Source organism: Sorex araneus, chromosome X (genome assembly GCF_027595985.1).
Source record: "Sorex araneus isolate mSorAra2 chromosome X, mSorAra2.pri, whole genome shotgun sequence".
In the NCBI taxonomy this organism is placed as follows: Eukaryota; Metazoa; Chordata; class Mammalia; order Eulipotyphla; family Soricidae; genus Sorex; species Sorex araneus.
Genome location: NC_073313.1, coordinates 156,340,445 through 156,362,269, shown reverse-complemented (window position 1 = coordinate 156,362,269; position 21,825 = coordinate 156,340,445). Strand labels below are relative to the sequence as shown.

Sequence of the window (21,825 nt, the reverse complement as noted above, 5' to 3'; positions counted from 1 at the left end):
AGGAAGTTTTGAGGGGCTGGATGTAAAGCACAGCCTTACCTGTGGCTGACCCAGGTTCAGTTTTCTGCACCACATAAGGTCACCCCACCCGGGCCCTGCCAGGAGTGATTCATGAGCAGAGTCAGGAGTAAGCCCCAAACACTGCCAGGTGTGACCCCAATAAAAGTTTTCAATGTTTTATTGGGTATGAGTTTAATAAATGAAGCACAAAGGATTGGTTAGTAGCACATATTCCAAAAGGCCCACAGAAAGCAAACAATCCAAAAAAAAGCAGATAACTAGATTTAAAAATTATATAACTATAATAAAGCTACTTTTAAGAGGTAAACGTTCAATTCTCTGAACTTTATTCTTTCATCATTATGGCTTTTTATCTTTATTGAATCACAGTGTGATATAGTTACAAAGTTGTTCATGATTTTCCATCCTACAATGTCCAACATCCATTCCTTTACCAGTGTACATTTCCCACAACCTGTCCCCAGTTTACCTCACCCCCACCTGCCTCTATGGCAGAAAATCTTCTCTCTCTCTCTTTCTCTCCTCTCCCTTTCCTCCCTCCCTTCCTCTCTTCCTCTTCCTCTCCCTCTTGTTATGGCTTTTTCAATAGTCACTTTGTCTTAAGCAGATCTGACCTTGACAATTTATGTTGAAACCATCTGTCAATTATCATTATTGCCCTGAGCACATCAGTGCAATGAAGGGAAAGGTAAATAGAACTCAGGTGGTTGTCACCTACTTCCCTGAGGTAAACACTCATTGCCTCATAATTTGACAATACTGTCAAGCTATTTTGTTAACTTTTTTTTTTTTTTAGTTAAAAAGATGAGACAGAGTGACAGAGGTTGGTTCTGGGCAATATGTCTCCACTGACATCTGGAGGGCAAATCTAGGCTCCCCATCCTTGAATTCAAGCAACCTGCATCCATCCTAGGGAAAGCCAGCTTCATTTCTTTCTGTAAAAACACAAAGAGGAACCGGAGCAATAGTACAGCAGGTGAGGTGCCGGTCTTGTATGCAACCGACCCAAGTCTGATGCCCGGCATGCCTTTTGGTTTCCTCAGCCCAAGTGATTCCTGAGCAGAGAGCCAGGAGTGACCCCTAAGCACCACTCAGGTATGCACCCCCCAATAAAACCACAAAGAGAGTTTTCTGAAAATAAACATTCTTATAAGAAGCAAGACAATGCCTGTTTGAACATTTCTTGAAAGAAACTCTGTACAAATGATGAGTCATCTCAGTTTCCTTAACCAAAAACATCAAATTCACGAAGTGTCCCAAGTTCTTCATTCCCCATTTCCAAGATTCATGGAGCCTTGTGGCGAGAGAGTGCCTCTCCAGCCCTAATTAGCATAGCTTCAAGTCACCCTCCTCGGAACATCAGGCATCCCAGAAGCTCCCCCGGGGCCTAGAGGAGTAGTAGTAAGAGAAAGTCCAAATCAGAGACACAAAGGAGATGTGAGGGAAGGGCTTGGGCTACGGTATTGGGACACTTGTGAAGGAACAAATTCAAGTAAGAGAAAAGTTTTCTGGACATAAGATGACCTGGAAGTGGTCGGAATGGAGAAGACTTGGTTAGGGTGCAGGTGCAGTGGGTCTGGGGGATTGCAACCTGCTCTTCTGTGGAGGAACTGCTTTGGCCCCCCCTCAATTGGTTCCAGGGGGCCCAAGGACTTGGACCCCTTTATCCATTCAGTTTACTTTACTGCTGCCAAGTGTATACCAGGCCACGCCCTGGGTGCAGAGGATAAAGAGAGAAATCAGACACAGTCCTTCCTACCTTCCAGGAATCAAGAAGGCAGACAGAAATGCAGAAAGCACATGTTTATATAGATATGTGGATTTATTTTTAAGAAAGCTATTGTGATTCGAGGTTAAAAAGGACAGAGATACGAGTCAGGCAGACTCAGCCTCCAAGGAGTTTGAAGCCTAACAGACACAGACAATACAACAGACCGTGCACTCTGGCGATCCTGGGAAAGGAGAGATGCTATCTGGCAAATAAGCAGTGAGAAGAGGCGCCCCACACCTAAAGACTGAGCAGCCAGCTCTGAGCTGCGTAGAAGGTCCCACATTGGGAGGCTGTATGACCTCACCCATTGCCCCTCTCTGATCCCCCCACTCCAAACCCCCACCCCTGTACATGAGAGGCAGAGCTCCTGGTCTCGTCTCTAAGGCTGTGGTTTTCTTCTAGATATCTTGAGACCTGGTGACCAGGAAAAACCAGTCCAAATACTGATGCAAAGAACAAGGACAGGACAAACTTGGTAGGGGCGGACTTCATGCAACCGTGTCTGCGGGCGTGTGCAGGCATCTGTCCCTGCCCAGGGCTCAGGGAACTGCTCCAGCCTGTTCATTTCTTCTTCACAGCGACCACCACCTACACCATCTCTCCCGGCTGAGACTCATTCTCTTCCGAATGGTGCCGGCACCCTTCTCTTCTGCTATTCCTTTTCTTCACAGCTGCCATCACCTTCCCCTTCCCCTCCGGGACTCTCACCACCTGAAGCCTGGATGCTCACCCACACGCCAATGAGGCAGAGGTCTTCTCTGGCTGTTGGCTTTGTGTGAAGATCAGTTACTTATTATTTTACCCAATAAGTGAAGGCCCTACAAACCAGGATAAAGGTAAATGCTAGTTAGTAGGCAATGGGAAACCACAAGTTATTTCCAACCAGGCAATGGCAATAAAAAGTAGTTTACATTATCCCTGGGCACTTGAGAAATATTTCAAGTATAAGGATGATTGAACGTTCCTAACTGGATAGTGGGAAGGTAACATGGGCAAATACAGAAGTGCAAAAGCAAATGTTAAAAGTCACTTTAGGCTCCCGGTTTTCTCCCTCTCCCAGGTCAGTCAATAGACCCAGACCGCCGTTTACCCCACGTCTGTGCCCCAGGCGTCCTCTCGGACCCTGAGCCACCCAACCTCCCAGAGCGTCATCCCATCCGCCCCCTCGCCATCCTCCAGGGCTGCTCAAGGTTTTCTCCCTCTCCTACGTTTGTGCCCCCCCCCCACCTGGCACCCCACCCACATCATTGTAGGGGCATGGCCTCCACAGAAGTGGGCGTAGCCTCTTTGGGGGCCAGCTGCCAGTCACGAGGCCGCAGTTATTTTCCCCTTTCCTGGCACTCTGGACTCACATCTTCATTTCCATCACCTAATTCTGTGGAGAATATTCTGACTATCTCAAACACATTAGGCCAATAGTCCAGTAGCCTATTCCTGTTGCACCATAATACTGGCATCACAAGAAGTTCTACAAATCCAATATAAAAGAACACATCCTCCGAAGCGTCACTAGAGACCTCACCTAAGCCACTGAGGAGCACCTGAGAGGAAGGTGAAACTCTAGAAAGGGGAAAAGGTGACTACCATCCATCGAGCTCACCCAGAACCCTTTCTTGCAATCAGAGAGGAATACTGATAGTGAAGTGGAAGGTCCCACCACCATACTACTACAAAAACATGAAGAAACAATGAAAATCCCCACCATGAGGAGAAGATGATGAAAAGGGTCCAGACGCCTCAACAAGCGTTACCCACAAATACGAGCCCTCTGATAAAGAATTCAGAGATGAAATGTTTAAGATGTTCAATGAACTCAAAGAAACGGTTCAACAGACATCCAGTAAATTGAAGGAGGACATGAAAGAAACAATGGAACGGACAGCCAAGAAAATACAGGAAGAAATGAGAGCAGAAATAAAAAAAGTTACAAAAAGAAGTGTCACAAATAAAGGATTCTGTAGATGAAATTAAAAACTCAGTGGGTGCCCTCAATAGTAGAATGGCTACAGTTGAAGACAGAATCAGCGAGCTTGAAGATGAGCTGCAGGAAGCTTAATAAAATGAAATGAAATGAAATGAAATGAAAAAAAATCAATGAAATGAACGCCCACCAAGAATACTTTATTCAGCTAAACTCTCACTCAAACTCAAAGGAACGGTACACTATTTCATGGATAAACAATAGCTCAGGAACTTCACAGACTAAAAACCAAACTTAAAAAAAGGACTAAAGGGGCTACTATAAGACAAGGAAAAAACCCTACAAGCACAACAAACCCTTACAGAAAGATGGCACAAAACCCCATGACAATAATCTCCCTCAATGTCAATGGTCTAAATGCACCAATTAAGAGACACAGAGCGGCAAAATGGATTTGGAAACTAAACCCAATTTTCTGCTACCTACAAGAAACACATCTGAACAGTCAGAGCAAACACAGACTCAAAGTCAAAGGATGAAAAACAATCCTGCAAGCAAACAATTCCCTCAAAAAATCCGGGGTGGCCATAGTAGTATCCAACAACATAGATTTCAGGTTGAAAAAGATTAGAAGGGACAGCGAAGGCCATTTTTTACTAACCAAGGGATATGTACAGCAGGAAGAAATCACACTCCTAAACGTGTACACAACTAATGAGGGACCAGCTAAATACTTAAAATAACTGCTAAAAGATTTTAACAAGGACATTGCTAGTAATACAATAGTAGTTGGAGACTTCAACACTGCCCTATCACTTCTAAATAGTTAAACAAGATTAAAACTCAGCAAGGAAACACTGGCTTTGAAGGAAGAGATAGAAGAGAGAGGGCAAATAGGTCTATAGAGGGCTTTGCAACCCAAAAAGAAAGAATACACATATTTTTTCAGTGCACACCGAATATTTTCCAAAAATGACATCTGCACTTGAATGTTCATTGCAGCACTGTTTACAATAGCCAGAATCTGGGAAAAAAACCCCAAGTGCCCAAGAACAGATGACTGGTTAAAGAAACTTTGGTACATCTACACAATGGAATACTATGCAGCTGTTAGAAAAGATGAAGTCATGAAATTTGCATAAGGGGATTAACATGAAGAGTATCATGTTAAGTGAAATGAGTCAGAAAGAGAGGGACAGACATAGAAAGATTGCACTCATCTGTGGAATATACAGTAACAGAATGGGAGACTTACACCCAAGAGTAGTAAAGATAAGTACCAGGAGGAGTACTCCACAGCTTAGAAGCCGGCTTCACATGCTGGGGGAAAAGGCAGCTCAGATAGAGAAAGGACCACCAAGTAAAGGTGCTAGGAGGGCCCACTTGAGATGGGAGATGCGGGCTGAAACATGATGGCTACTTAATACCTCTACTGCAAAACGCAACACCCAAAAGGAGAGAGAGAGCACAAAAGGGAATGCCCTGCCACAGAGGCGGGGGGTGGTGGGTGAGGACGGGGGTGGGGAGGTAGTGGGAGGGATGCTGGGACCGTTGATGGTAGAAAATGGGCACTGGTACTTTGATGGGTACTTGACCATTGTATGACTGAAACACAAGCATGAAAGTTTGTAAGTCTGTAACTGTACCTCACGGTGATTCACTAATAAAAAAAATTTTTTTTAAAGTCATTCTAAGCCATGGACTTCTGTCACATGCAGAAGTGGGGTCACATAAGCTCCACCTTCATTTTGGGGGACATAAGCTCTCTTTTCATTCTGTGGCTGTCCCCACTCTTGGGGGGAAACGAACAACTTCAAGCCTCTTGAGCCACCTGCCATGACAAAGAGGTGCTTTCCAGGGGCATCACTCAACATGAATTATATTTACCGACACTAAGTTAAGGCATGATCCTCCTTAACAGGGGCAAAACAAAACCCCCATATGTTTCCCACTGTATACCCAGCTACAGAAGAAATGGAGATAAAAGAGTCAGTGATCTCTCAGGCATCACGTAAGAACTCCAGGCCTAGCAGAGTTCAGCCCCCAAACCATTAAGATAGTGACCTCCCTACTTCATACTGATTTCAGAAAACTGGGGGTTGAGAGATTTTCCTAGAGGGTTGGGAAGCAGCTGAGGACAGCCAGGATAGTACCAGCAGCCTGAACAAGCTACAGAGATGCCAGGAAGACAGTGGCCGAAAGCTGCTGACAAACTTTCCCCTAGTCATGCTCATTTCTTGCATCTTCTCTCTTCCAGTCTCACAAACTGCGAGCAACCTGAGGCAGGGACAATGAACGTTTCGTCCAGTGTTTGAAAGTTCTAACCCATATCCTTTCCCCATCAGAAACTACCTTAGCAGGAGCGATAGGACAGTGGGAAGTGTGTATGCCTTGCATGAGGTCGATTCAGGTTCAATCCCCAGCACCCCATATGGTCCGTCAATCATCACCAGGAATGAGCCCTGAGTATCGCTGGGTATGGCCAAAGAAAAGTGACAAAACCCACCCACATTAATAGATGGCCCTTCAAGTCTGTCGCAGGAGAAATAGTGAGTTGCATTATTAAGAATCTCTGTCCCTAGCTTCTCCTTTTCTCCCAAGGCCATCATGCTTTCCTGGGGTAAGGAAAGGGTGAGCAAAGCTATAGAGCTTGAGAAGGTAGGTGACCTCATGATTTTGTTCTGTCTGGTTCTCTAGGATCCAGAGCCTGTGAAGCTCTGGACAGGATTAGAAGGATGTTGCATGTTAGGTGTGAACAACAGAACCAACCATTCAGGTCTTTCTTCAATGGTACACTTGGATGAGCTGCTGAGTCATTGGGAAGATGAGTCTTCTGATGTCCACTTGGAGATGAGGGTCCCAGGTGTAGGTGGCCTTGTTGACCTCGGAGCAGAAAGAGGAAAGCAAAGTCCTGAGGATATCCTGTCATCTCCCGAACGGACACTTGAGAGCTCAGAAGACATGTCCACAGTTCAGAGCCGGCTGGTGGCACAGTCAGGGCCACCTCGGGGCCTGCCACCCCCACTTGAGTGATGTTTTCCCTGCAGTAGCTATAACAAATTTTTTCCCTTCGCTTTTTGGAAAAGGAGAAGCCACAGCAGGAACAGAGCCAAAGTACTGATGTTGGTTCTCTGTGGGTGTCAGCAACCCCTGCTGCACTCATCTCCTTTCCCCGAGCCTTCCCCAGGTCCCCGCCAAGTTGGTGGGCTCTGAACCAGTGTGGGGATCCTGCCAGGGTCGATGCAGTGCTCTTGCATGTGACTCAGGATCTCTTGATCCGTGAACAGGCAAAACACAATCTGTTCACACTCCTGCTCTATCCCACACTCAAACAGACACCCAAATAAGCCCTCCTTCTCCACAGCAGCCAGATCAGAGTAGCCGCAGGGTCCCCAGTGCAGGACCCAGGGGTGGGACCAGCAGGCAGCCTCCAGAGGCGAGTGGTTGAGGAAGATGCCCAAGTTGACCCTCTGTTTCTTGCTGGTTGGGTGTGAGTACAAAAGCCATGATTCACTCCCTGCTTCCTGCTGCAGTCTCCGAGAGTTGTCAAGCTGAGGGTGTGGTGTCTTGGGAGGAGAGTCTTTGCCTCTCGGGGCCTGGTACCCACGTAGGAGCTCCCGGGGCTGGAAACTCACGACACTGCCTTGGCAGCCATGCGGGGGCTCCAAGAGCTGTTGGTTTAGGGCTGATCTCTGAAAGCATTCGCCGCTGTCCGTGCTGACTGCTTCTGCCCTGTACCTCTTGGGTGTCCGGGCACTGCAGTACAACACAGGGTGATCGGTTCTCCCTGTCACCTCTGCCACCTGGCACTCCCCTGAGACCAGGGGCTGAATGAGTCGGCCGTGGTGCCAGGTCGTGCCTAGATCATCACTGTAGATCATCAGGGAGTGAGGCTTGGAGGCACAGGGCAGCGGGAAGCCAAAGCAGCAGTGAGGGACATAGTAGGCATAGGCAGGGATGACCAGCCTCCCTGACTGCAGCTGGACACCGTGACCTGGGCCTACGGCAAATGTGGCCCAACGCTTCACCTCGGGCCCAATGACCTCCTCCGTCAGATCCCTCACCTCGCCCCACGAGCGGCCAGCATCCTCACTGCAGATAACACAGAGGCGGGCTGCGTTCCGGCCTGACACAATCTGATGCTTCTCAGTCACGTGATCCCGCACACAGATGAAGAAGAGGTACACGAGGCCATGCTTCTCCTCCCACACGGGACAGGGGTTCATGGTCCGATGCTGAGGTAACGTGGCTTCCATCAGAGGTGTCATGGGTCCCCACTAGACAAGAGGAAGAAAGAGAGAACAGAGGTGAGACTCTCGTGGGAAGATGTAAGTTTCATTTAACAGCATTAGCACTGGACACGAGGTCAGCTCAGGTCCTGCGAGAGCACCGGGCATCGTTGCCGGAAAGACTTAGGTGAGGAGAATTCCATGATGTCAGCCCAGGCTCCAAGGTAGAGGGAGGGAGTGAAGCAGAAGAAATGGCCATCAATTCAGGAGGGGATGAAAGCTAGGAAAGAAGCGAGGTGAGACCTGGCCTTCCAGGATCTTCTCACAAGGGAAGAGGCTCTTGAAGTGGCAGAAATGGCCACAACAGACGAAGGTCTGACCCTGGGCCAAACAGCCTACCACGTGCAGAGGGCAGTGTGAGCAGGCGCCCCACCAGGGGCAGGTATTGCATTAGTGACGACTGAAAGGCTATCAGATGCCTAAGGAACTCAAACAAGGACAACGGAAGAAAAACTCTACCTTCCTGACCAGAAATTAGACCTCGTAATCAGGAAGGTTCCTGATACAGAAGAACAGATCAATTGGTTGATTGACATTTCTCATCTTAGGTGTGCCCCAACAGGGCAAAATTGGTCTGGCATTACGCCGACAAAGAAGTTTTTAAGCATGAAGTGCGGTCTCAAACAAATGCAATATCCGCTTTCCATTCATTAGGAGTCAGTTACTTGCACAATATCACCCTGTGGGAGAGCCTTAAAGACTTCTATATAATCTATAATATAATATTTTCTCGGTTCAGTGGATTTTTCACCTGCACTTATCTCCACTTACTGACTGCTGCTCAATGGCCTATGTTTGTGACAACAGGTTGATTTTCAAAGGCCCTCTAGAGAGCACCGAGAACTATTTAGAAAAATAAATAAGTAAAATCATTGGCATTTCCTCAAGATCATAAACAGTCCTCAAAACTAGTCAACTGTGACGGCCAAAATTTTCAACTTGGAAAGTGGCAGTGCTGGGTGTTGTACCTGCCCTCCTCTCTGCCTGCAATGTTCTTCCTTACTTGGTCTAGATACTTAATTCATCCACCAACACCTAGCCCCAAAATCCTCATGAAACTCTCTCTCCTCCCCATCAAAGCAATTAAGTGACTTTCTCTTTGTAAATTAAATAAAAACAAATTTGTAACAGTTGTTACAATAGAAAAATTGCAATGTGGTATGTGAAGGGCTTCTTCCTAATATTAAGTCTTTTCTGGTAGAAATCAAATGATTGAGAATTCATCTCCACTGCCTCATCTTGAAAAGAGCTAAATATTTTTGTAAGATAGAACATAAGTAATTTTTTAAGCAGCAAGGCAGGAAGAACTCAGAGAGAAGGTGTTGAAGGGCTGGAGACTCATACTCTGCATGCAGGAGGCCTGGGCATGATCCCTGGCACTGCACTGACCCCGCACACTTCCAGGGAAGCAACTGCCAAGCATCATGCCAGGGTAGTTCCTGAGCGCTGTCAGATGTGGCTCACCAAAATAAAAATAAAAGGAAAATAAAAGCAAACACAAATATGAAAGTTATAGGCAAATAAAGGGAAATTTATACAAACATTCCTCTTTTCCTATTACCCAAGGGGAGGCAATTAAAACTATTTTATTAAGATCTCAAGGGTCACCTCTCATACCGGGTCCCCATAGGGTCCAGGAGGTCACACCCACAAACTGCCTCAGGCTGCTACTTAAGCTTCTTAAAGGCCATGATCCAGAGACACACAAAAGAATCTCTAAACCGAGCAGCTACTGCAGAGATGCCTTGGGACTTTGAGCCAGGCCGACTTCACTAGGGTGCCTCAGACGGGGGCAGGCGTTGTCCCTCCACCTGCCCCCAGAAAACCCCAGCAGTTGCCAACTTCCAGAACCCAATGAGAAGTGCAGGTACAGGAGTTCAGTGACTGAAAACTCCAGGCCTCAGGGGATAGGGGATGGGCCGGTCCCTCTCTTCCCCCCACCCCACACCCTGTCCCCATAGGACCCTGGAGGTCACACCTACAAACTGCCTCCAGATTTTACTTAAACTCCTTAACGGCCATGAACCAAGACACACAAAAGAATCTTGGAACCAAGCAGCTTGCTGCAGAGATTTCTTCAGACCTTAATTATCTAAAATTTTAGAATTCCAGGAGCACGTGGCCACTTTTGCAGCCACGCACAATCTTAGGCTATTCATAACAAGCGATACAAAAGACAGTGTGGGGGGAGATTGTCTGCCAGAGGGGCATGGGGAGGGGTGGGATGAGGGGAGGATACTGGGGACCTTGGTGGTAGAAGATGTGCACTGGTGGAGGGTTGGGTGATTGATCATTATGTGGCTGAAACTCAAACAGGAAAGCTTTGTAACTGTATCTCACGGTGACTAAAAAATAGTAATAATAAACATAATAAAATAAAATTAACATTCTGAATAATTTTTAAAAAAGTATTGTGGAATGCAGGCCCAATTCAATCAGCTTAAATAAATAGCAGTACTCCTATATTAAAAAAAAAGAAAAGGAAAGGAAAGGAAAGAAAAGAAAAAGAAAGATCTCAAGGGCCAGGAGATAGCTCAAAGGGCTAGTACACATGCTTTGCATTCTGGAGACCCAGTTCGGTCCCTGACGTCTCTGGTCCTGGAGTCCCCAGCTGGAAGCAGTCCCCCAGCCCCACGGGACGAACAAACTGAACAAAATCAAACTTCAAGTATGGAATCAGAGATACCAAGTTTAAACTCTGTCTTCATCAGTCATTGAGTAACCTTGGGTAGTTACCCCTAATTTTATTTTACCTCGATTCTTTCACTGGAGGATGTAATAACATGTAAAGAGGAAGAGTTATAAAGCTAGGCTGGGATAATATCTGATCAGACTTGTCACAAAGAAAGCAAATACAATCTTAATATATTTGAAAAATATTAGAAGCATAAGGAAATTTCCAGAAATTAAATAGAAATAGGCAAAGAGCAAGATCAGAAAACTCCCAACAGAGAAAAATTCAAAATATTCAGTGTCTTTTTGTGTCTCTTCTCCAGAGAAGTCCACGGTGTCTCTTAAACACTTACCTCTCTCCTCTCCTTTTTCCCTTTAGCCTTTATTTAGGGACTACCCATTTCCTAAATAAAACTACTTACTTTACTATCCTTCCCCTCCGGAAATTCTTTCCAGCAAGGAAAGATGACAAGCCTGGAGATGTGGCCAGAGGCTAGGACTGACTTTCCTCTCCTGCAAAGGGCAGTTCCTTTCTCCAGCTTGAGCCCTCATTTCTCCAAGAACTTGGGTGATGGGAAAAGTTGCCATGCCATGGGGATCACATAGCCTCAGGCATAGCTTGAGGGCTGCCTTGTGGGGCTGGTGCAGTGTTCCCAGGCCGTGGGGATCAAGCACTATGACACTGATACTATGCAGGGCTCCTGGCTGACCTCACCAAACCGAACTGTCCCAGGGAGGCCAAGGCAAGTCTAGCTGAGAGGCACTAGCATAGTTCCTCACTGTAAGGACAAATGTGAAAAAGATCTGAGGATTTTAGTTGTGTCATCAACCTAATATTATAACTGCATCACTATTAAGCAGCCACAGGAGTAAAACCTATATTAGAATGCAGTTAAAGGAATAAAGAGGGGATAACGCCTTTGATGAAACTGTCAATTCAGGGGCCAGAGAGATAATATATAGGGTAGGACTCTTGCCTTGCATGCAGCTGACCAGGGTTCAATCCATGGCATGCCTTATAGTTCCCTAGAAACTGAATGTAAAGCCAGTAGTAATCCCTGAGCACTAGCAGGTGTGGCCCCAAAACCAAAAAGAAAAGAAAGAAATTGTCGATCTAACCTTGCAGTTCTAAGCTCAATTTTGAGTACCATTCCTTGACAAAAGGACACAAGGTTCCAAAACAGATTTTAAAGGACTAGAAGCCAAATCAGGACAATCAGACCCAAGGAATCACTGACAGAATTAAACTGTTGAGAACAGGAAACAAAAGACAACATGAAAACATACTTTTTCAGAAAGAGGCTTCTGAAATGTGTTCGCTGAGGCACGAGAAGACCAAGGGAGAGTACAGACAAGTATAGACTGTCTCGTTCCTAAAAACAAGTTAAAAGCTATCATCACAGGATTAGATTCATCTGAGAATATTAGTCAGTCTAGGTTAGACAGTCAATAAATGGTAGGTCTTGTTTGAGTCCGAGTCCAAAGTCATTTTCTTAAGAGTACAGCGGGGAGGGCATTTGCCTTGCCTGTGGTCAATCTGGGTTTGATCCCTGAGCACCCCATATGGTCCCCCAAGCCCACCAGGAGTAATTACTGAATGCAGAGCCAGGAGTAACCCCTGAGCACTGCCAGGTGTGGTCTTCCAAAAAGAATACAAGCAAAGTCATGTTCTAAAAACATGGATATTAATAGCTACAAAAGGAATACAGATTTCTGTACTAGGATTAAAAAGTTGGGTTGATGATTCTTCTTATCTTAAGATTCTCCCATTGAGGGCATTTGCCTTGCATGCTGCCAACTGAGTTCGATCCCTGGCATCCCATATGGTCCCCTAAGCACTGCCAAGAGTAAATCCTGAGTGCAGAGCCTGGAATAAACCCTGAGCATAGCCAGGCTTTGCCAAAAAAGTGTGTGTGTGGGGGGAAACACCAAAAAGAATAAAGTAAGCAGAAAAACAAGCCAAAAAGAGAATGAGTAAGGTGGACATGCTTGGTGTGTGACTATTGGATGGGATGATCTGATAAAAACACTGAACAACCCAAGTACTTGTGATAGAAAGCAGATAATGACCATTCTGGAACAAACAAAGGAGCTGTAACTCTATGCCTCCAAGCTGCATTCCAAGCTAAGCTGCAGGATTGTCTACTTATTTATTTATTTATTTATTATGGTGCTGGTGAGGCAAGGGGGGTAGTGATATAAACAAAGGTTTAGTTCAAAGAAGTTATAGAGCAGGGACTGAACAGAACCAGAATTAGTCATTTCACAACAGGGAAATGTGAGCAAGTCATCAAAAATAGACATGAGTTGGGCCGGAGCGATAGTACAGCAGGGAGGGTATATGTCCTTGTGCGCGAACAACCTGGGGGTCTATCCCTGGCATCACATATGGTTCCCTGAGCACTGCCAGGAGTGATTCCTGAGTGCAGAATCAGGAGTAACCCCTGAGCATTGCTGGGTGTGACCCAAACATTAAAAAAAAAAAAAAAGAAAAATTGACGTTGAGTTGCTGGCAAGACCCACCGTTAGCAGAAAATCATTATTTGAAGTTTTTTGTTTTTAGTTAGGCCACACCTGGTGGTGCTCTGGGCTTACTCCTGGCTCTGCACTCAGGAATTACTTCTGGTAGGCTCAGGGGACCACATTAGGTACTTGGGATTGAACCCAGGTCAGTCACATGCAAAGCAACTGCCCTACTCACTGTACTAGCTCTCTAACCCAGAAAAGCATTTAACAGCAAGTGTCATATGATAAATTTAATTCCAGACCTACCATGGACGTAAGAGCTTCAATGATTAGAGCAGATTAGAATGGTTGCAGTCTCCTACCAGACACTGGGATGTGCTCAGTGTTGGAGCGACACAGACTCCTTGTGTATGAAACCCTAGGTTTGACTGTCCCAATCCCAATAAAGCATCTAATAGGAAAGATACTGATCCTCACTTTAGCCAGTTCTGGAAGCTAGAGGCCGGCAATGAGAAAAATCAGTATTTGAAATACCCCAGAACCATTCTATTATACTCCCTATTAAAAAATGCAGTAAAAGTGTATTACTTAAAGAGTCAAGGGTTCCAACCTTCAGTCCTGCCACTTATTAGCAAAGTGCTTGAGGTGAGTCACTTTGATATTCAACCAATTTCCTCCTGTAAAAGCGTGTACTGACAGGAGAAGCAGAAGCAGGAGGAGGTACTGGCAGTACTGTCAGCCCCCACATCCTCTGCTAAGAACAGTCTCCAAGGGGTGACCTCTGCCTTTGAGTATCACTTCCTTTTCTGGGTGACTTCTGAGAATCAAAGGACAGGGAGGGGCTGGAGTAGTAGCACAGTGGATTGGGCATTTGCCTTGCACACCACCAATCTGGGTTCGATCCTCAGCATCCCATATGGTCCCCCCAGCACTGCCCTGAGTAATTCCTGAGTGCAGAGCCAGGAGAAACCCTTGAGTATGACAGGGTGTGGCCCCAAATACAAAATAAACAAGAAGAATGAGAAGGAAAGCATACCCATGGGTCAGAGACCAGATTGGAGGCCTGACTCTAAATTTTATCTTGAGCTAGCAGTGAGATAGAAATATAAATATATAAATATGCCTATGCCTGTGCCTCAGTTTCCTCTGCAAAATGTGGCTGGCAGGTTTTTTGTTTGTTTTGATGTGTGAGTAGCTAAGAAAATCCAGTGAGTTCCTGATAAAAGCCCCCTCACCCCCAGCTTTTGCTCTTTTCCCAGCTCTCCCTAGGGCCCTCCCTCCCCTCAGGAGACAAGGCAAGATCCAGAAGCACCCTGGCCGGGCTGAGGCATTACCTGCACTGAGCGTCCCGTCCTCAGCCCTCGCCTCAGCACCAGGTGGAGCGCATCAACATCCTTGCTCGTGGACCGCTTCTCTGCAAAGGCCAGGAAGGTGTCTGCAGGGGCCACATAGAGCAGGGCAGGGATCCGGTAGGTGACCCCTTGCTTGTCTTCCTGCTGGAACAGAGGGCGGCTGAGGGGGCATGGCATCACTCCTTTCAGGGCATCTGCAAGGACAGGAGCAGCTAAACACAGGTCCCCACTCCCAGACAAGACAGCTGCACACACATTCTGCTCCGCCACTCCCCCTGGGACGACAGGGAGGCTAAATTCTGGTTTTAGAGGTAATGTCGCCCACTCAACAGCACTTGGAACACATGGACCCTCCAGCCCCATGCAAATCCTACATCAGTCTGTCTTCTGTAGATCTTTCCAGAGGGGAAAGACCCGCATGTGTTTCTGGCCAGGTGTCCAGGGTCTCACCCACCCAAAGACATTTGGATGGACTTAAACATAAGCTTCTTGGCTGGCCTTTTCAGGCCACTCGGGTAATAAATGTAAATCCAGGAGAGAGTTCAAAGGGCTTAAGGGAACTCGTGCCCGGCATGCAGAGGACCCAGATTTGATTCCTGATACCGCATGGTTTTCTGAGCACTAAGGGGGGCCTGTGGTGGCTCCCTGAGCACGATATGGTAGCCTTCAATTTACTAACAATAGACCCCAAACCACATGAAAGACTGTTTGTGATCCAGAATTTTCCATGACCTGGGAACCTTGCATATGTGAGGCCCTAGGTCCGATTTCCAGCACTGAAAAAAAAATCTCTAGAGCAGACTAGAGAGTGCTCAAAGGGTACAGTGCTCCTAAGTAGCACCCAGAACTATCCCCAAGCACCATGCTACAAGTAGATATGAAGTACCACTGGGTGTGGTACTTCATGTGTGTGTGTGTGTGCAATGTGTGTATGTATGTTTGTATAAAAGAAGCATGTGTGTGTTTATCTTATATATGTATATGTATCTTACATACATATATATATGTATATAATAAATTAAAAATAAAAGTCCAGGGACACTTATTTCTCTATGGGAAACTTGGGTAAGATGTAATCTTCTTAGGTTATTAATGTCAGTAGTAAGAACTGTGTCTTGTTAGGTCATCCTGTCAATGAGTATACAGCTGAGAGTTTATAAATTTTGCTAGAGATGACAATAACTTCATTCACAGCCATAACACTCAACTTCTAGGTAAACCCAATAAACAGGCAGGACAGTGGAAGTGAGGTTAAGAACAAAAGACTGCTTTTTGGTTTTAAGACACTTGGCAGCTTCTCTTTCTTGCATAATTCAACAATAAAGGACTTTGTTGTATTTTAACACATGGTTTTGTGAGTTAGCTTGCCCTACTGCTGAAAAATGGAAATCTACAGGTAAACATTTGATTTTTTGGGGGTGGGGAGAGGGGGCCATACCTGCTAGGGGCTGGCTGCTTCCTGCTCCCAGTAGGACTGGGGAGAACACACAGAGCCAGGTGCTGACCCAGGGCTGACTGCATGCCAGGCAAGTGCTTTACCTCCTTTACTCTCTTCCCAGCCCTCCAGAAAAGCAGGTATTCTACTTTTCAGAGGTGCAACAGAATCAATCCAGATGGAATAAAGTTCAGAATTCTTTTCCCTCTCACTGTCATCCATGTCCTACCTAATAAACTAATCGTAAAATTTATTAGGCTGTAAGAATGAATTCAGCCCTTAAGGACTTAGTTCATAAATATTTCAGGTGCCTACCAGGAGCCAGGTCATAAAGTAGGTGCTGAGGAGAACAGAAGAAAATCAAAAGTCCCTGTCACCAATAATCCACAACAAAAGCCAGGAAAACAGACATAGCCAGAGACAATGTGATGACGCACTAGTGCCACTTTAGAAGTAAACACAAGTGTGTGTCCAAACCAGAATCAGGCAGATAGAAGCAGTGCTATTGGGGGAGGTGATGTCTCATTCCCACAGTACTCTGCTTGGAAGAGCTTTCTTTCAGAGAGCCACAGATGCCCTCACCTCCTTGGTTCTGTTCCAACCTCCCACTATTGATGACAACTCCCTGACAGTCTATCAATGACTTCCTACTGGTGACAATTCCCAGCTACCTCTGCTGGCCCCCTGCTACCTCCTTTACCTGCTCTAGTCTCCAAATTCTCTTCTCATCCACCGAGTAGATGTTCCAGAGGTGCAGGGAGGTGTCTATTTTCTTCACTGCTCTTATCTCTGCACCTCATAATTGCCTCATAATTGTTAGGCTCGCAAATATCTGTTAATGATTGAGCAATCGAACTGGATCTTAAAAGGAGGAAGAATGGATTAAGAGGTGTGAGGAGTAAAAGGAGAAGGGTTAATGTGTTTGAAAAGTCTGACAGTGATAATAACATATATGATAATGACTATATGTCATGAGAGATAACTAGTGTCAATATGATTAGGATGGAATGTAAAGGCCTGGGCAGAGACAGGACTGAAGGGTTGCAGCACAGTCCAGGTTGAGAAAGGCTCCTTACCTTGCTAAGGAAGGCAGAGAGGGAGCCACTCGAGAGTTTATGAAGCACAGAGATGGTATGATCAAGTTCACATTTTTAATCAATCTTTCTGACAGTCTGTGGGCAAAGAACTGAAGGGAAAAATTATAATACTTTGGACCCTTCATGTTTTTCCCCTGCTTTTACTTGTTTCAGGATCACACCTGGCTGGCTGTGCTCAGGGCCTACTCCTGGCTCTGCACTCAGGAATCACTCCTAAAGGTGCTCAGGGGGATCGAACTAGGGACAGCCACATGCAAGGCAAATGCCCTACCCACTGTATTATTGCTCTGGTCCTCCTGTTTGATTTTTTTAAAAGATGATCTTCAGAGTATTTTGCAAGTTCATGTGGAGGCTATTTAAATATAAGTGGGGGTTACTTAAAATGCCAGTTTATTGGAATCTTCTGCATAGGTAACTATGTTATCTGCAAATAAGAGTTTTATTGCTTCTTTTCCAATCTGTTATGCCTTTTATTTCATTTTCTTGCTTCACTACAATGGCTAACACTTCCAGCATCATGCTTGGTTAGAAGTGAAGACAGGCAGTCTTGTCTTGCTCTCTATCTTGAAGGGATAAACATTCAACTTCACATCAGAAATTTTAAAGAAGTCTAAGTAGCTGCTAGAGGCCCCACACATAATATGAGCTCAATCAATTGGTGACAGTCTTAGTCTGTCCATTACTGCAGGTTCTAGTCTTATTCCTGGGAGCCTGTTGAGGGTAATGAAAAAAACAATCACCACTAAGAAATTCCTTGCTTAAAATGAAATCCCACTACACCTCTTGGAGAGATATAATCTAGACTTTCATAAACTAGCTTGTATTGTTTGAATTGGGAATTAATATTGCTTATCAGCCAACATGTACTTATCATCAACATCTAAATAGGATATCCCTGGATGACAGGGAAACAATGGAGCACAGGAGAGAGCGGGAAGAAGAACAAGGATAAAGAAAATGGGGGGAAGGGGAAGAACATGGGAGGAAAGGCCCAATTTGTCATATGAAACTGGACTCGCATCCCATCCCAACTTCTCGGCATGTGACCTTATGCTAGAGACTTCAATTCCCAGCTTGTAAAGGGGACAAAAAAATATCCCTCAGATAATCAGTATGGACTGGAGTGATAGCACAGTGGATAGGATGTTTGCCTTGCACACTGTCAACCTGGTGCAATTCCTCCATCCCTCTCAGAGAGCCCGACAAGCTACCGAGAGTAGCCTGCCAATACGGCAGAGCCTGGCAAGCTCCCAATGGTGTATTCGATATGCCAGAAACAGTAACAAGCTTCACAATGGATATATTACTGGTGCCCACTCCAGCAAATCGATGAACAATAGGACGACAGTGCTACAGTGCAGTGCTATGATCAATATGAAGAATGACTTTCAAGTGCCCTATGAACTTTAAAACACAATGTAAGTACAAGTGTCTTACAAATTCTGATGCCTTCCCAATTTCAGTTCCTGCCTTGCTATTGATTTCATGGCCAGAGATGCTGTCATTACCGTTCAGTACTAACCAAGCTGGCCCAGCTGCTGGCAGGAGCAGCACAGACAAGTGACTCTGGCACTGAATCCACAACCAGGTAAATCAGACATAGTTCCACCTGGAAACTTCTTTTTCAGCAGAGAATTCAAATTTCTGCTCTGTATCATCACCTTTTAATCTAGGTTCCAGTCCTTCTGGGAGAGTACAATGTTACATAGCTTTTGAAGTTCTTAGCTTTGATATTTGCAAGTCACTTTATCACTTTACTTTTGAGCCTTATATAGAGAGGGGACTAATATTAGAATTTCTTTTGAAGTGGGGGGCATACCCAGCTGTGTCCAGGGGTTACTCCTGGCTTTGCATTCAGGAATCACTCCTGGCCCTGCTCCAGGCACCAAATGGGATGCTGGGAATTAAACCCGGGTGGGTCTCAAGCAAAGCAAGCGCCCTACCCACTGTACTATCTGTCCGGCCTCTAATATCAGCTATGTTTCAGGCTATGGGAAGTGTTAGGTCCATGCTTCACCCACACCAGGGCCACAGACAGCCTCAAGGGCCGGCCTGTGGGGTTCCCATACCGCTTACTCTGAACCCTCCAGAAACACACAGTCGCCTGCGCACGCCACCGGTGGCTCCCACTTGGCTGGGGCTTGCCTGCGTGAACGTGATAAGGAGCTTCCATCGTGTGCCAAGCTTTCAGGGAGTGCAGAGGAGAAAAGCTCGGGCCCACAAAGGAGAGTAAATATACATCAAGCCTCCTGGCAAATCCGTGGCAAAAGCCCCAGAGGGCCCTAGATTCCACTCGGCGTCCTGCCACTCGCAGGAAACCGTCCCTGGAAGCGCTTTCCTAGTGGCAGCTCCCGGCACCTCTACACGGCCAGCGGTAAAGTTCAGGTGTGGCGTCAGATGCAGAATACAGGCTAAAGCAAACCCAAGTGCAGGCTCCTGCCCACCAGCGAGGCTGACTCAGGATTCCTAGGCTCCTGCCCACGTCCCGCGGTGTCCCCGCGGAGTCCCCGGCGCTCACCTGCCCTGGACCCGGGCTCCTCCATGGCCGGCACAGCTCTGGACAGAGTGGCAGGCTCTCTGCCCCGGGACGCCGAGGCCAGGGACAAACCCCCCGGGGCCAAGGCCGACTGCGGACGTCCACACAAACCACGCCGAGAGCGGGAGAGCCGGGCCACAGCCGCTCGGGGGAGGAACCGAAGGCGGCTACGAAGCGTGAAAACGGCTGCAGGTGCCGGTTGGGACCCGCCGTTGGAGCGGCGGAGTCAGCTCCACCCCCCTGGCGGGCCGCAGTCAGGCCCCGCCTCCAGAAATCCCCGCCCTTTTCAACCTCAAGCGAAGCTCCGCCTCCTTAATACCCCGCCTGCAGCCCCCAAGACGCCCCGCCCCTCCCCGCCCGCAGCCGAGGCTCCACCCCTGAGACGTCCCGCCCGCAGGCGGGGCCCCGCCTCCTAGACGCCCTGCCCCTTTCCCCACCCGCAACTGAAGCTCCGCCTCCTTAATGCCCCCCTTTTCCCCGCCCGCAACACCCAAGACGCCCCGCCCCTCTCCGCCCGCAGTCGAGGCTCCACCCCTGAGACGTCCCGCCCGCAGGCGGGGCCCCGCCTCCTAGACGCCCTGCCCCTTTTCCCGCCCGCAGCTGAGGCCCTGCCCGCTCCCCGCCACAGCTAAAAGCCCGCACCCGGGACGCCCCGCTGTGCCAGCAGCCGGGTGCCGGTTTCCGGGTTCGATCTCGTCTGCCTCTTCCTCTCCAATCAGTTCCAAATTCTGTCCAGGCCATGGGCCTATCGGGTTCCCAGCAGGAGCACAGCTTGCTGGCTTCGCGCCCCGTTTTCCTGGTCCTCTTACCCTTCTCTTTCGTCCGCACATTCTTTTCCATTTGTTTTCATACTATTGACCGGTATCACCGTATAAAACTTCCCCGGGGAGCCTATGAGCCAAGCTAAGGTTCCCGGTCTCAGAGGGGACAGCCAGAGCATTGGGCCACACACACTCTAAACTCTATTATATGGCACATCTGTGTGCATGGATAGTCTGAGAAAGTAGGAGTATTGTATTTAAGGGAATAGATAAAAGTGAAAACCAATGCCTGTGTTTAAATGTTTACAAGTCAATTGTCTCATCATGCTAATGAGAATGTTTGATGCCTGTGTCGTAAATAGTAAAATATAACGGCCTAAAAGCACCTTTCTCTAAAGGCGATGTGATGTTCGAACTGTGAAGTACATATGTAAAGGAAAAGTAAATGTTATTCGTTAGAGGTTTAAAAATAAAATTAGATGTCAACCCATGAGCCCATATTGATAGGTATAAATGGAAAAACAGGAAAGCTCTTCAATATAGTAAGATACCAATGAATAAATTTAGACTGTATGCCAACCACTTGAAAATAGTGTGGTTTATGTTGAATATCTCATTTCCTTTCAGGAATCTAGAATATTATTAAATGGGAGACAGGGGGTGGCCACATGACAAGCCCCTAATAAAAACTGCAGTTTGAGTCTCTAAGGTTCTGATGTAAACAGCAGATAGAGTAGGGAGTGAGTAGGAAGTGCGGCCTCAACCACACATCTTACTGTGATGTTATATGCATCACTTCAGAAGGAAAGGCCTAGAGAATATTGCTGTGCATGTTACAGGAGGATGTTACTGAAAAGGAACTGAACTAACCCAGTTTGTCCTAAGACAGACGAAATCCATTGTTGAGGCTTCAATAACCACCTCCCTTCATTTTACTCTTAAAAAACAAACCTGGCCTAGTAGAGATTTGGCATGCTAACAGGACATGCATCCCATGACTTAGATCTTAAAAACTTAGATCATTTGGGCTGGAGCAATAGCATAGCAGGTAGGGCATTTGCCTTGCATGCAGCCGACCCAGGTTTGATTCCCAGCATCCCATATGGCCCCCTGAGCACCACCAGGAGTAATTCCTGAGTGCAGAGCCAGGAGTAACCACTATGCATCGCCAGGTGTGACCCCCAAAAGCAAAAAAAAAAAAAAAAAAGCTCTAAGTCAGTCTCACTCACACACACACACACACACACACACACACACACACACACACACACAGAGTTACAAGTCATAATTAAAAGAAGAGAGCACCAGGAAATGAAAAAATATCCCATGTTCATGGGTTGGCTCATCTCAGAGATCACTCCTGGTGGGCTTAGGGGACTATGCTGGAGATCAAGATTCCTTGTATTGGCTGCATCAAGGAAAGTGCCCAACCTGCTGTGTCGGGTGTGGTCCGCAAAACAGAATTAACTAAAATGATTATCTGATTATATACTTTCCAATTAC

At 46.6% G+C, this 21,825-nt stretch overlaps 1 protein-coding gene across 2 annotated transcripts; it reads right to left on the bottom strand.

Moving 5' to 3' along the window:
- Nucleotides 1–2,153: 2,153 nt before the first annotated feature.
- Nucleotides 2,154–19,781, bottom strand: NEU3 (neuraminidase 3). Of its 2 annotated transcripts, XR_008627438.1 has the most exons (4): nucleotides 19,544–19,781; nucleotides 14,476–14,687; nucleotides 6,483–7,990; nucleotides 2,154–2,610 (listed from the first exon to the last, which is right to left on the bottom strand). XR_008627438.1 is itself a non-coding variant. In XM_055123336.1 (3 exons), the coding sequence occupies exons 1-3, from the start codon at nucleotides 19,566–19,568 to the stop codon at nucleotides 6,854–6,856; spliced, it is 1,374 nt and encodes a 457-aa protein (XP_054979311.1). In that variant the 5' UTR covers nucleotides 19,569–19,781; the 3' UTR covers nucleotides 2,154–6,853. The 2 variants fall into 2 exon arrangements, 1 of the variants encoding a protein (XP_054979311.1); XM_055123336.1 differs by having other exon boundaries at nucleotides 2,154–7,990.
- Between the last annotated feature and the right edge of the window lie 2,044 nt (nucleotides 19,782–21,825).